Genomic DNA, 16732 nt, shown 5'->3' on the forward strand with positions numbered 1-16732 from the left:
TTATTGTTATATCTCCCCTAATTCAAATTATTTTAAGTAGTTAATCGATAACCATAACCTAAGTAAAGGTAAATTAAAACAATTGTTTTTACTACATGATTTTTGATAATCAGAATAAACAGGGGCGATAATATAGTTCGAAAATCGGCAACTTTAGGTTAGGTTTTCTCAGAAACAGTACATTTTCGCTAAACTAATGTTGGTGTCATTCGATAGTATTTGATCTACTCTATCGTGGTGTGACGTTTGATTTAATAGTTTTGGGGCACCCTATATTTGAGTTTCTTCGGGGTTTCTTTAAATTTCTCGAATTTCCGTTTGGCTATAACTCCTGAAATTCTCGATCAAGTCGACTGAAAATTCATATTTAGCCTTGAGTTGTTCATTTCATTGAAACAGAGCATTAAAATTCGAAAAAAATCAGGACCGGGCTCAGTGAGGCTTTATTTCACTTCAAACTCCTAAAAACACCGTGTATGTAGATTTTTAGTCATAATTTTAACTTTTTTGTTATTTGCATTACTATTGTCTCAAAATGAATTGATTTTTGGGTTGCCCCACCTGTTGATCATGTTCTAGAAATAATTGTTTAGGTCAGACGCCTCTAAGGAATAGAGCACTTCATGAAAATGTATTTAGAAATTCTTAATTGAATTTTTTTTTTAAAGAATATTCTGTTGAATGTGATCAACAATTGTGTCGTCTGGTTGCAAAACCGGCCAACTCCTCAATATTCGGAGAAAATTTCTGTTTATTTTACTAAGTCCTTTACTAACATTTCCACCCATTGGCAATGAGAAACCATAACAAAACCGGTCAACTCCGTGCGTTTTGGGGGTTAGAAAACTCCAATGTACTGCAAAAGCGGCCGCATCCACTCGTCAGTGTTTTTTTTATGAGTTTACTCAACCTAAAATAAAGTTCAGTTACACAGAAACATTGTGAATGATTTTTCTTGGCTAAAACCCCGCTATTTGATGTCAATCTTATAGATATTTTAAGCTTTAGTTTGTTGCAAAACCGGCCAACTCCAAAGTGGGTTGCAAAACCAGCCAAATCCTAACTATAATTTCGAATTTCCCCCTCCCAGCACCTTCCCCCAGATTCTCTTATGGTGCTCTAAAACCTACTATCCTAGTGACATATTAATAACAAGAGATTTGGATCCTATCTCCAATTCCCTAGTTTTGACAAAAAATCGTCTCTCCTGAAAAATTTTCTGTTATGGAGATGACCGGTTTTGCAACCAGACGACACAATTATACCTTATTCGGTCTTCAAAATAGTCATTCACAATGATAAAATGTTTCAAAATTGATAATATCCAAATATGGATGGAAAAACTACGCTATCTTGAAACTGAAAATTAAAACTTGATCTTCAGAATGAATCTATTTTTCTATGGACAACTAGTTGTGTGAATAAAAACAAAGAAAGAAATCGCGGGGTGTCAGATCTGGAGATCTAGCAGTCCAATGTTGGGGTCCTACCCTTCTAATGAAATGACCTGAAATACTGATAAATACTTTTGCTGGTGCATGAATATCATCAATGTTTCAATAACAAATTGTAATAAGACCAGACCAATCAATAGATTTCCATAGATCCAATAATGACTATAACGGAATCAGTGAGGAATTCGAAAGTGCATTTATGATACTTATTCGAAGTGCCAATCATTACCTTCACTAAAAGACCAAATGAGGTGAAAATCAATTCGGAAAATTACTTCAGGTCCACGTTGTCCATAAAAAGCGAATCATTCGGAAGATATCAAGTTATAATTATTATTTTCATGATGGCGTAGTTTTTTATTTCTATTTTTGTTCATTATCAATAATAGAGCTTATTATCACCGTAAATGACTTATCTGCATAACCAGATATGCTTTAAATATCAAAAACAAATGCAAGACATATATTGAGAAAGAAAAAATTCAGTTGAACATTTTCAATTCCATTCTTAGATTTCCACATTTGATTGGCGATCATATTCATCAATGAGGTGAAAATCAATTCGAAAAATTACTTCAGGTCCACGTTGTCCATAAAAAGCGATTCATTCGGAAGATATCAAGTTATAATTATTATTTTCATGATGGCGTAGTTTATTATTTCCATTTTTGTTCACTATCATTAATAAAGCTTATTATCACTGTAAATGACTTATCTGCATAACGAGATATGCTATAAATATCAAAAACAAATGCTAGACATATATTGAGAAAGAAAAAATTGAGTTGAACATTTTCAATTCCATTTTTAGATTTCCACATTTGATTGGCGATCATATTCATCCCATTAATTAATGTGAAGTAAAAGTCAATATGCAGCGCTGTTTTTTCCAGAGGCATTTCACCAAACAATTATTCATTAAAAATAATCCACTGATAAGGCATAACAAAGTTTCATTGATTCTGAGAAAATCAATGCAGATACCTGAAAAATTCAAAATTATGACGAAAAACTACAAACAGAGTGTTTTGCATGAGTTTTAATTTGAATATAGCCTCAATGAGTCCGGTACTGTGTTCGTCAACTTTTAATGTTCTGTTTTATTGAAACTTACAAGTTTAAGCAGTTAATGAATTTTTAGCCGAATCCAACTAAAATATTTGGAGTTATAGCCGAACGAAAATTCGGGAAATTCGAATAAACTCCTCTGTTTATCGGAAACGGAATGCCTAAGACACACATATGAGGTGTTCTTGAACTCAGCTCAATGCCCTCTATTCACGGTTTCCGTTTGTTCGTTTACTTATTGTGAAACACCCTGTGTACTGAACAATCGCAAAAGACTCCTCGAGAAATTAAGAAATGCCATTAAATCAAGGAGTTTCTTTTGATCCGCTATGATGAAAAATGTCAATATCCAGTTATTATTATTATTTAGGGTGATTCATCGAAAATGACCAATATCTCGAAAATCAAGGCACTTTTACAAAACGTAAAATATATCTATCTGAACCGCCTTAGAGTCCTCTACCCGCAGGTTCTATATTATCCATTCATTACGCCACACCCTGTATAATTATTATTATTATATCAATGTATTTAAAATAAACAGACATGAATACGAGCCAGTTGTTTTGTTTGAAGGTGAAGCTCCTCTTGCTTCAAACTTCTTTCAATTATTTTGACTACCTTTCATGCAAGATGATTTTTGTTGAAGAATTCAACATTCTTGTAATTATCCGTTCATTTCTTCAAGAGATACCCATTCCCTACCACCTTTGAGTATTCAACTCAATGCTAACACTGCATCAAATGCATTTCATCTTAGGGTTGATTTTTTTTAATTATACAACTGATGTAACGTCTTCAACCTTCAGCAAAAGAAGATAAACAACAGTAACTTTCCTCAAGCCACAGATCACTTGTATTTTCCATGTAAATAAATAGATTTGGTAAGTCTTCAATCAGTTTGTATAAACGTCAATTATGTTCGTTACATATTTTCGACTTAATATTTTCGAAGTGATTTGACATTGTGATGAAATACGTAATTACTGAGAGTCTCAAGTAGAACGGACTACGTAGCACTGATTCAAAACTCAAAAATGTTTTGACAAGCGTCTTAACCAAACATTTTCGTACCATACAGAGTAAAAGGTATTCAATTTCCATGGCCAATCCAGTGCTAAAATAAAAGTGAATGAAGTATAGAAGCTGAAAGTGAAACGTATATCTTTGTTGATTCATTCGAAAAAAGCATTTCAATGTAATGTCTTGAATATAATGCCCAAAAATTAGATTACTATTTCATACCAGAACAAATTCGGTAAAATTGTTTTGGGAATTAATCTTATATGTCACGAAAAATTTCATTGTCATGTATCATTCATTTTGGGACCTATATAGTATTAAACTCCTCTATCGGACGAATTATCGTAGACATAAGCATATTTATGCAAAATTGTCCAAATTCATTTACACCGAGATCACGAACCTTATCAATCAATTATTAGCGTATGAAGTTTATTAATATTAGTATCGTTCTCGAACTATTTACAGGTTTCAATATGTGTGAATGAATCGGAAGAGCAGCTGTATTCTATATATGAGTAGAATTCAAGCTGCCTTACTTTCTGTCCTCCTGAAATCTGGCAACGTTGCGGGAGGTGAGAGCGCACTACTAATGAGAAATATATGCGGAGGTAGTAAGGTCTGATTCGTTTGAAGAAAAATTTTTCGATAAAAATCTTTTCCCCTCTTTATGTACCCCTGTTATTTACCTTCCCCTCTACATATATAACCAAAAATTATTCCACTTATATAACTCCTTCACCCGGAGGCCAGGTCGCCCAATGAACTTAACGGAGGTCACAACGAACTACGAGTTCATATATATATATATATATATATATATATATATATATATATATATATATATATATATATATATATATATATATATATATATATATATATATATATATATATATATATATTTTTTCATAATATATATATATATATATATATATATGCGTTGTATGCGTATATCTCGACGTTCCGATGGGTCACCAGCCATAACAACTGCAACTTCATTAATAGTTGAAACATTATATGTGCCTGCGTGCTCTCCATACGGTAATTTATCTGCTTTAATGACAATGGCGTAGTTGTCGTTTTGCAGTCTGTTGGAGAGAGTCTTGAACAACCATAGCAAGTGATTATTATTCAGCAAAAATGTTTCCAAAATTTCTACAATTTCTCGCTCCTGCATCTGGTCTATATGGTTGTATGCGCAGCGTGTATTAGTTCGTTGTTCCTCATCTCCCATAAAGTAGATTTGTAGAAATTTGGGATCAGCTTCAGGCATTGGAAGCAATGAACCAATTTGATGATACACTTGACCTTGAATCTTAAAAGTTGATTCAAAATTGCGACTATCATTATTGTGAATAATTTTAGTAGCTTTAAATGATGTCATTTGGAAGCAAGAATTGAATTTACGAATTTAGAGTTTAGATTGCGATGTAGCTCCAGCTAGTAGTGTTCTCAATGGTTCGGGAGGTGGATTTAATGGTGGAAGTGAAACTTTTCCAGATGCGCAACATAGACCAGCCGATTCAGCTCTGTACGTGAAAGCATGACAATGTTGACACTCCTTGTCCATATTACCGATCGTAATTAGTGAGTGCGACGAATAGTCGATATTATGGTCATATCCGAACGCAAGACGATTAAATGATGCTCGTGTCAATGCTTGTTGACGTTGCATTCGCTGTCGATCACGTTCTCTCTGTGCGTCGGTCTCTCGTAGACTCTCCTCTCTTTGTCTCAATGTATTAGTACGAAGACGTTGATGGGGTTGTTCTAAATTCTCATCTGTACGTGTATTTGTAACTGGATCTCCTAAATTTACGTTATCCGTTGAGTGTTCCTCAATTATTGTTCTATTCAATCGACGATTATGGACATATTGCGATCGTTGACTACGTCTACCAATATTTCTGGATCTTCCACAAAGACGTGGCATTTTTCGGTGAATATAACGTAGGTACTGTAAGAAAAGACATAACTTATGTAAAAAAGGTATAAAACTGAATTGAGATGAAAACGTAGGTACTGTAAGAAAGTACATAACTTATGTAAAGAAGGTATACAACTGAATTGAGAAACTGGATTGAGATGAAATTTGAATTTAGTAACAGGTCTGAAAAGTTTTTCTGTACCACATTTTATGCATAATGCATAATTTAATTTTTGATCATCACTCCCTATTATTTTTGAATAGTCAATATTTGAAATAAAAACGATTGAAAATAAGTATTATGAAATCATTGAATGAATAAATTAGTATGTTCGAATATTTATTGATTATCTTGCGAGTAAAATTGATAAAAAATCATGTGAAATACTCACTGTGATATCACACGTACTTTGCAAAACGTATAGTTTTTTACGTATACTTCAAAAACTTTAACACTTTCACAATTAGAATGTCACTTATCCAAACACAATGATAACACTAAATTTTTCTGAATCCGTTCGCAGCTCACCCTCTCACACGGCCTACTATCAAAACACTGTTCAAATATAAGAGACATCACAACAAAGTCGCGCAGTAAGGCCTGGCGTATTCAGGTAGTTTCCGTCCAGAGGCCAATCGAGGGTAGTTCACAGTTGTAAATAAGACCGTTTGACCAATAAAATATCAGGTTTAAGCAAAATAAACCGATTTGGTTTGTTTGTTTGCATTCTCTTATATTTGAACAGAGACATATTTATGTCCAAATATCGGCAATTTGGCTGAGTTCCGGCAAAAACCCTCTTTGCAATGACACATTTTTATTGCTCCTAGCCCGACGGCGACGCACGTTTGTATTTAGTGAAATGTGCAAACAAAGAGCAATAAAACGAATGCAGATTTCAGAACAGACCCAAGATTCGTTTGAAGAAGAAATGCCGAAGTATGGAAAAACCTTTAATTTGTACCAGTTAACATTGGAGCACAATAGGCCACTCCAACAAAACAATTAAATATGGCCGCTGGGGACGTGCAGGTCGCAAAACAAAGGATAACAGGAATTCACACTCGTAATCTACCACACAAAACAACTAAAATATGCCTATATCGTTTGAAAATGAATAAAATATCTGCGATGGTATTGATTCCAAGCCTCTGTGAAGACTTAGAAATCGGTTTGTTTACGTCGGTCCACAAGGCTCAGCAGGCAATCAGCTAATCGTGACAGATCGTTGGACTGCCCTAAAGAGAACTATTATCACGTACACCTCACAGCTAAACAGCTCCATGAAAAAAGGATAAAACACTCCAAATATTAAATTAGGTCCTCTATCTCTCCACTTTTTTCCAATAAAATAGGAAATCAATGCGATGCGATATTAGACAAAAAAAAAAACTGATATCTTTCCGTACGGGAAGCGGGTATTTGTGTAGAGGGCTCTACTAAATTCAAATGATATTAGAATAATTTGAATAATTCGAAAATTCGAATAAATTCGAATATTCGAAAAAAGCATGAAACGAATATTCGAATTGACTCATCCCGAAAATTCCGAGCCCTAGTCTGTAGCCGGTTTCTCACTGACGTCTTTATTAAATAATTGTGATGAATAGCTTATTTATTTGAATCAGGATCGATACCGTATTCATAAAAACCTCCTCTGAAATAAGGCAATATTTTGGTAAAATTTTTATTACATTCAGAGGGTTTTTTTCAGTTAACCTTGAGAGATAGACATATGCTCTCGCTGACTTTTTTGTAGAACTGTAAGTCATATGGTTTTCGCAGCGTACGCAACAAAAGCTTGAAAATTGCCAATTTTCTTACATTTTTGGAATTTTTGTAGATGTCTGAATTTTTTCAGTGAAAAATATAGCATATGCCACCCGAGAATGATAAAGCATTCTGAATGTGAAAAAAATTTTTTTTTTCTATAGAAGAACTATGAATACAGAGAAATACCCCCTACGCTCCATTATTTTTTTCGAACGTGTGTTACGTTTGATACAAAGAAATCCTGAAATACACAAACCTTGAACAAGTTTTATACTATGTAACAGGGAATGCCATTGATGTAGGACTTGGGCTAAATGGTCTAATCCGCCATAATGGAAATGCAAAATTTTATATTGAGATTCTCTTGAGGCAACCACCAACTGTCCACAAGTGCAAGCCGGATCGTTGAAAAATAATCTCAATGATCGCATCTGGCTTAGATCAACGCTAAACCTTAGGCTCTTGTGCGGCTGTTCGGCTGTAAGAATTGGAGAGTTACTGCTACTGTCTGGAAATATCAGATTATGTTTTTGTGCCAGAAATTCCGGTGTTGCATTCCAATTAGCATATTGGCTCTCGTTTGATATCATGGATTCTAATCTAGAAAATTTAAATTTCTCCAGATGCTCGTTCATATCTTTCATACTATCAGGAGTTGTTAATATTTCTATTTCAGGATTGGCTATATCTACATTTATATTGATAATTCTTTCTTCCTTATCACTTTCATCGGAGCTCAAACCTTCGCTGGTAGTATCCTCATTATTATAGCTGTTTGAAAATGGATTCGTAGTTTGGAAATTCGAGCCTATCTGTCTTTCGACAAAACTCCCGCCGGAATCGTTGGAACTCAAACTTTCAGAACTAATTCTTTTGTGATATCCATTCTTGAGAATAAAAAAGTTTTGAACAGTATTCGGGCTTTTTGATAAGGTTGAGTTCGGTATCCAAGTGAGAAATAAGGTAGGTCTTTTTGTTTCGGTATACTGATCGACGAAAACTTTAGTTGTAACTGTGAGGTAGCCTGCGTGATGAAGCAGATCGGGATCTCGCCTTACCATGGATGGTGGATGAACACACACATTATTCTTGCAGAATAGAATTTCATTATCTTCGTAGTGATGTGAAAATGTTTTTTCTTCTTCCAACCCCAGGATGTAGGTCGACGCACGTCTTAAGAAGTCGCCAAGGGGCATGTTATCCTGAAAACAAACAAAATGTTTTTTCAATATCATAATTTTGTTGAATGTATCTCTGAGATAATATCGCCGACAATGAATCAGCTCGATATTCTTATTATGATATAGTATAGTACATTTATTCCTTTTCTAGTTTCTACATATCACAGATATGCGAAACGAAATAGATACATATCAAACAACAAAGTAATTCAAAGGCAATCTTTTTCTTCACAAAATTATCTCAACCATAGGGTTCAAATTGAAGTATGTAGTTGTTAATCCTTCTCCGATAAAACTCGACACTAATCTATGACTACTTTCAAATTGCGAGCCATCAAACAATTTCATCGCCCCATAGTGGACACCTTTTTCTCTAAGAGTTGAGAAGTGTACAGGATATATAAGCTTCACTTTGTATTTCGAATTACAAATGATTGATTCGCTTTTTAGGAAGAAGCTAAATTATGCTTCAATTTTTGGTATCACTCAAAGTTGTCACATCAACAATCATTTTTTTATGAATTTTTGAATTTGGATAAAGTTCGAAAAATTGAATTTTTCACCATGAAGAGAACTGAAAATCTCATGTTTGAATATAAAATTCGAAAGTATTAGTGGAAAATTCACAAAAAAGTTCAGTGTTTTAATAAGCAATTCATTTCTCTGCAATTTTGAGCTTGATCTTTGAATCTAGTTAGATATTTTGTAACATTCTCCCAAACTGAAAATCATAAGACTCATGATTATTTGAACTTGCCATACCAATTTTGAATTCATATAGAGGTTTTTACATTGGAAGAAGTGTAACTTTGGTCTATATCATTGTTGTCGAACACTTGATATACATAAGAATGATTTTGAAATATGCTTCTGTATACCCTATACACCCTATATCACCAATTTTTTTTTCAAAATACCTTCATTTACTCCCTCAAAGTGAAATCCGCGTCTGGGATGGCCAGCCAGTATATCAACAAATTATTATAGTCTTCTTCACCTTCAGTGACTTTTTTAAGAAAATTGATTATTTATTTTCGACCTGCACAAGATGACTAAGTCCTGTACAGGTAAATAAATTGCAATTTTCGAACTTTATCCAAATTAAGAAATTGATGAAAAAATAATTGTTGATGTGACAACTTTGAGCGATACCAAAAATTGAAGCATTATTTAGCTTCTTTCTAAAAAGCGAATCAATTATTTGTAATTCGAAGTATAAAGTGTTTTTTTTACCCTGAATACTTTAAATGAAGATTTATGAGCCCGGCCCTGGAATAATTGATATCTTTCTAACTCTACCTTAGCATGTGTCAGTAACCTCCTAAGTTTCAATAATATCCGTCAATAAGTTTGGATTTTATGATGGTCTAAATATTTCCATGAAGTTGGAAAATCACCCTGTAGCTTTCTAGGTAAATCCAGAAATTAATTTTTTATAGTCAATCAGTAATCAGCTAGTCCAACTCTATCTCTGGTATGAGTATGTACAGTTACTCCCCGGACACCCTGTATGATCTCAGAGCGTCTGGATCCATAAACATACACTCTATTTTTGGATGGTCAACCTGGTATTGGGGCGAAGTACCCAGATGTTGTCATATTAGTACTAAAGTATGAATCAGTACATATCAAGGGCGGCTCGTCAGAGGAGGCAAGGGTGGCTAAGCCTCCTCATAAAGCTTAGAGTTAAAATACATTCACTTCGCGCATGTCCTCATTTTCAGAAAGTAATTTCTATATAAATTTTCCGAACACCTGAACTAGATATTCAGATAAAAATTAGTTCATTTTTCGGTACTCCGCTCATAAAAATCCAGCATAACAATCATACAATCCACCGGCTGCGTACGCGTCCGCCGCGTCGAATGTGAATATTTCCTAGATTCCTAGTACTGCCTATTCGGACGGAGGCTGTTGGGCCTGCTGCCTCCGTTGATAGTGTAACTCACGCATACGTTCTCTGGACTCACATACTAGCCGAACAAGAATTCAGCTGACTTACTGTACCATATTCGCCCGTAAAATGTACCAGAGGAGGCACAGCTCCCCTGTTCTCCATCGATTCTTTCGTGCCGTCTTCGACTATATTCGCATGATCTCCGACGGTAGGGGCGTTGTCCGGCGGTAGTTGTTATGATTTCAATTTTCAATTTGAATGTAACGACTTCGTGGAGAACGGGAACTTCGGGAAATTTGTGATATATTCTTGTTAAGATAGGTTGTTTTGTTAGGGCGTTAGGGGTAAGTACTGATACGGATCAAAAAATAAAATGGAATTGAATATTGAGAATTAACTGTACACGTTGTTAAAACCTTTACAAGACCTCCACCAAATTTAATTACACTAAAGTCTACCGAAAATCGTCAGAATAGAAGTTTCAGTGTTGTTTGGTACGATAAATGTGATTGGTTAACTGGATCGATCAAACGGGAAAAATTATTTTGCTGGCCATATTTACTATTTTCTCATCAAACAAAATATACTTCATGGTTCAAAACGGGGTTTTCAGATTTGAAAAATTCACCGCGAACTATTGAAAGGCATAACAAGTCAAAGGAGCATATAGCATCCTCTTGCATTCAAAATCTTAGAACTGACAACTTTTCATTATGTTGAAGAAGTATACTTTATTGACTGATAAGAGTTTGTTCCAACACTCCTCGAAAACTATTAGCCCCCTCAGCTCTCATGACCACGAGCCGCCACTGGTACATATGTCTTCCAGTGGACGTCTTGTGTGCTGCAGGTTCGGACATTATTTCGATAATCCCCATATGAAATCATCATCCACGAATGCAGCAAACCGAACAATTTTGCATAGAGCTCTCATAGCTACACAAGGTAGCTCAGCAAAATATTAGAATTTCATTTCCAACTATTTTGAAACATGAATAACTCAATATTTTTTATTAAATATGATATATTATATGTGAAAAACGTTTATAGATGTTCACAGCATATATAACATATACATTCAATTTAATGATTCAATATTCAAAAACCAATAACCTAATAACCAATTAGAAAGCGTGTTTAATTGAGATTTTGCATCGAATCAATGCGTCTAATAATTTGGCCAGGGACTGTATATGTAAAAAAAGTACAGTGTACTCTTTTTGAATCTTGCGCTAGTAGCATTGTTGATTTAAATTAAAATGAATTGATCAAAATGTTATAATAGCAGAATATTGATCATTGATCTATTATTATAGAATTTTGAATTTTGTTATCGAAAACTTATTTGAGAATTGAAATTGTTATAAGTGAATAATTGGCATTTAATGTCGTTTCTCTTTCTTACAGGTGAGATTTGTAAATAGTGTTACTGAGAATGATTATATTAATAAAACTCTTTCTGACAGATAAACAAACAAGTGCTTGTTATCACTGAAAAAACATTATAAAACGACATCATCTGTTGGGGTGGTATCTCAATTGTACCTCAAGTTCTAAGAGTTCTGGGTTGGTGAAAACTTAGGGACTCGAGGATTGAGATTGATAATGCGGATCATTTGATAATGAACGTTTATTTCCTAATCTAACAAACTATATATAGTAAAATTGTACAATGACGTCAAGACCGCATAATCGAAACCGAATTACATTTTGCATATTCAGTACATTTTTCTATACTTGAAATATTGATGCAGTTGGATTGAGGACTGTTAGATATTAAAACAAACTATTGCAATCCTCACCTGGCATTGTCTCACCTGGCCTACTTACACATGAAATAACAATTATGAAAGAGAGAATGATCTAAGTAATTTCGAATGGAAATATTTGGTTGAATTGAGTTTATGAATTTTTGATATATCTAATTTTGGATATTTATTGTACGTTTCGTACATTACGTAAAGAGGTTCTAACTATGGATAAATTGAAATTTAATTTTGTTATGGTGGCGACTGAGGATAGAAAAAGCAACTGTATTGCGTTAACCTCTATCACCTCTCAAGATGATAAGAACTTCCTTATTCCAATTGAATATCAAACAATGAGTCTGCATCTGACATTGGAAAAAACACAAACCGTTGGTAGGGTGAAAATACTCTGAAGAAAAGACATCAGTGAAGAAGTGTTTTAATAGCTCTAACTTGAGGAAGATGAAAACCTTATAGTTGGTGATTATTACTTGGAAGAAGGAAAATAAGGGGAAATTGAAAAGAAAAAAAAAAACTGCGGTCAATGGGAATTCTATGACCGAATTATTACAAACAGTAATCAACCAGCAGAAAAATAATGATCGCGAGAATTCGCAAAAAGTTCCAGAAAAATTCATATTCGAAAAATTCTCTATAATAAGCTTTAATACGTACCAATGGATGCAAGATTTTGAAAACGAATGCGAAAGAAGTAGGATAAAAATGAAAATAGAAATATTTAAATTATTTTTGGAAGAATCCAGCCTAGATTGGTTCAGTAGTATGATGATAAATGTACCATAAACTCAGAGTGGGAACGATTGAAAATAAATTCATGAAAACTTACGTTAAGAAAGGATGGAGCCAGATTAGATATGCAATGTCATTCAGATATCAATCAGGATCATTACTAGAGTATGCAGTAACGGAGGAGAGACTTTTGCTGGAGGTACGGAGAACTATTGATACTGGTACACTCATAGATTTAATAGCTACAGGTTTGCCAAATTTTATAGCTGATAAGATCGATAGAGATTAATTGACTGAAACTGAAGATATCTTCAATGAATTAGGAAAACTAGAACATCTAGGTGTGAGGATAAACTTCATGGAAAACAAAGTGAAGAAACAGGAAGGAAATAATATAATAAAAACGCCATGCAAGTTTTGTGAAAAAAATAACGAAGGTACACGATACCACTCAGAACCATAATATGTTGGTTTAAACCAAGAGCACATGGTCGGAAAAATGAGAAAATAGAGTGTATTAATGTTTCAGAACTTGAAGATGTATTGATAAAAGAAGATCAAAAAATCTAGATTTGACACCATTGATTAAATTAAAGGTATTGCTCAACGATGGTCTTGAAGTTAAAGCCGTTTATGACTCAGGGTCAAATGTTTCTTTGATAAATTCGAAATTAATTAGAATGAATAAGGAACAAACACGCAATATTAGTAATGAGAATTTAAGAACAATCAATGTCGTCAGGAAAGCAGATGCACTAATAACTCTAAAAGCAAAAATCTTCAGTATGGAAATATAATTGCTGTATTCGTGATAAACAGTGGGTATTTAAACTATGATTTTCTAATAGGTTTTGACTGCATTGAAAAATTTGGTTTATGTCAAAAGGAGAAATTAGAAAAAAAACAAATTATTCCAGGAAGAATTAACATAGCTAATGAAAATTCATCATCATATGATGAAGACAAGTAATTAAATGAAGGAGAAAAAAAATTGAAAACATCGATATGAAATCGGATTATTCCGAACAAATTATTAACTTCAACGAACGTGTAGATGAAACAGAATTTGAGATTTATATCAATCATCTAGACCATAAGGAAAAAAATTAAATAGACAATCTAACAAACAAATATAAGTCAATTTTTGCGAAAGATAAGTATGACGTAGGAACAGTGAAAGATTATGAAGCTCATATTGACTTGCTCATAAAAAAATATCCTAGCAAGAGACCAAACCGGTGTACGATAGATGCAAGAATGAAATTGAACAATAAATTGCAAAATTATTGGATAGGAAACTGCTCGAAGAATCGAATCGTCCATAAGCTGCTCCTTTAACCTTGGCCTACAAAATGAAAGATAATAAAAGATCCAGATTGTGCATTGACTTCAGGGACTTAAACAAAATCGTAGTTCCCCAATCACAACATGTTTAAATTGATTGAGGAACTTGTAGAGAAAACCCAGGATTGCAAATATTTTTCCAAGTAAGATATAAATTCAGCGTTCTGGTCTATACCGCTGAAAATCGAAGACAGAAAAAAAACAGGATTCATAACATAAGAAAGTCACTTGAAATGGACATGTTTACCATTTGGCTTAAAAACCTCAACAGCGATTTTTCAAAGAATTTTGAGCAATATTATTAGGAAAAATAGACTCTCTAACTTCACAGTAAATTATATTCATGATAATATTCTGGTTTTTTCGAGAACATTTGATGAGCACATGGAGCACATAGCACAGCTTTTGGAAGCAATAAAAAAGGAAGGATTTAGGTTGAAATTCTCAAAATGTACCTTTGCCAGGAATTGGGTAAAATATTTGGGATGCATCATAGAAAATAATTCGATTCGTCCTCTGAAAGATAGTTTAGTGTCATTAAGAAGTTTTCCTACACTAAGGACTAGAACTAACGTTAGCGAGGGGTGAACCGGTCGTGAATTGTGGTGTACAAATTACAGGAATTGTCATGAATTGAATTGAATTGCCAAGAATTGTTGAGAATTGTCATGAATTGCCAGGAATTGCCAGGAATTGTGGGGAATTGTCAAGAATTGTTGTGAATTGCCAAGAATTGTGTGAATTGTCAGGAATTGTTGAGAATTGTCGTGAATTGTAGAGAATGGGCTATTTTTCTAAATTTCAAAATCTGAGAATTTTTATAACTCTTATACATATATGGAAATTTATTTTTTTTAAATTTTAACACATTGCATTCGGTCGGAAATTGTGATTTCAGAAGAGCTCTCTCATTGAACATGGATATGTTCTAAGGTATAGAATTCAGAAATTTGTTTTTGTAATATGTGGATATTTCGGTGGATATGGAATTCGATATTTTCTTGATCGGTTTCACTGGTGTCGAATTGACAAAAATTACTAGACTGTAGTAAGGGCATTCTACGTTACACGCTTTTACACAATCGAATGTTCATTAAGTTTCGAAGGGTGTATATCTGAATTTTGAAGCGAATCTCTTACGTGTTGGATAACTAATGGAAATGGGTTTCCATAAATAATTCGAATTCGATTTTGGAGTTTTAGGAAACTTGGCCATCGTCGTAAATTATAAAGAATTGTTCTGAACTATTAATTTCCGTGAATTGTTCGAAAATTCTCATGAATTGTCTGGAATTGTTATGAATTGCAATGCATTTTCTAATTGTTGGGTGATTCGCTGTCTTGCAATTCATAGGTGTCCAACTATTAGGACGCAGAAAGGGAGGTTTGCACATGTATATGGACATGTATATAGTCATATTCATGTAGACATGTATATAGTCGCATGCCGGCGCAATAGTGCAAACTCCGAGTTTAATTTCTGTATTCTGTGATTTGAATTAAAGTGATATAAGATTGAGCAGGTAAGAATTATACAACATCACTTTTTCATTATTTCTTATTGATACACAATAATTTAATACGGGTGTGAAGCCAGTTTTCTTTCATCCACAGTTACAATCTGTCAACGCCGCGCTCTTAGGATAACTGTATTGTTCAGTATACAATTCTTACAGTTCTGAAAAAGATATTAATGCTCGTTTTAGGATTTGAGATTCTCTTGGAAAAAAAATGAGATATGGTGCAATCGGATATTATTCATACCTTGATTTATACCAATCAAAAGCTCATTGTCAGCCCGTACAGGGGGCCTGGAGGGATTCAAAGTTAAAAATTTCAAATTTTCTCGAGACATGTGCATTCTTGAGAATAGAGTAAATTGGTTCGATATAACATTTTACATCATGAACAGTCATCAAAACACATTGTTAACCTGTACAAGGACTATTCACCAACAATATTGGTGAATATTGGTCCCGATCTCTTTGCGTTCAATAGCAGGTACCTGAAACGATTCCTTTGGTTGAAACCGTTTTATTACTCTGTTGGGAATAACCCATTAAAATCATTGTTAAGAACGGGCGTTCTTTCTTCAATGCATATCATATAATTTTGGTTATTTCAACCTCATTTTTAACACTTTTATAATTTCTGAGAAGATGTTAATTCGAAATGTCGGTCTATATCGGTATATCGATAATGTCAATTATATATTCACAGCTTCTTCCCTCTCAACCTGACAAAGATCATTCGGAGGTTCATCTAAGACTTGGAGACTCGCTTGGAGATGTCTCTCCAAGTCTAAAATAAAAATTATTTGAAACATTTGTCTAATGTTTCAAATAATATATAAATCATATATTTCGATTATACCATTTGTAATCAATAGAGCTTTAGTAATGTAATAATTAAGGTTCGCGTTGAATGAATTCCTAGATATGTAGGTACACACTAAGGATCATCGAATTGGGCAATTCGGAGAGGAATATATTTTCATCTCTTCATAAACTTTTTAGGGTTTTCTCTCCCAATCTCTGAAACAAAATCAATTAAAAATGAAATC

The 16732-nt window shown here is 33.7% G+C and overlaps 1 protein-coding gene across 2 annotated transcripts in view; it reads right to left on the bottom strand.

The window, feature by feature from the left end:
- The window catches only part of LOC123318072 (TBC1 domain family member 16), a 443130-nt gene that overhangs the window by 273615 nt on the left and 152783 nt on the right, over positions 1-16732 (bottom strand). For both annotated transcript variants that reach the window (XM_044904769.1, XM_044904768.1), the window contains exon 2: positions 7506-8451. In XM_044904769.1, coding sequence (XP_044760704.1) covers positions 7506-8445 — 940 coding nt within the window. In that variant the 5' untranslated portion in view covers positions 8446-8451. The remainder of the gene's footprint in view (positions 1-7505; positions 8452-16732) is intronic.

Source organism: Coccinella septempunctata, chromosome 7 (genome assembly GCF_907165205.1).
Source record: "Coccinella septempunctata chromosome 7, icCocSept1.1, whole genome shotgun sequence".
NCBI lineage: Eukaryota > Metazoa > Arthropoda > Insecta > Coleoptera > Coccinellidae > Coccinella > Coccinella septempunctata.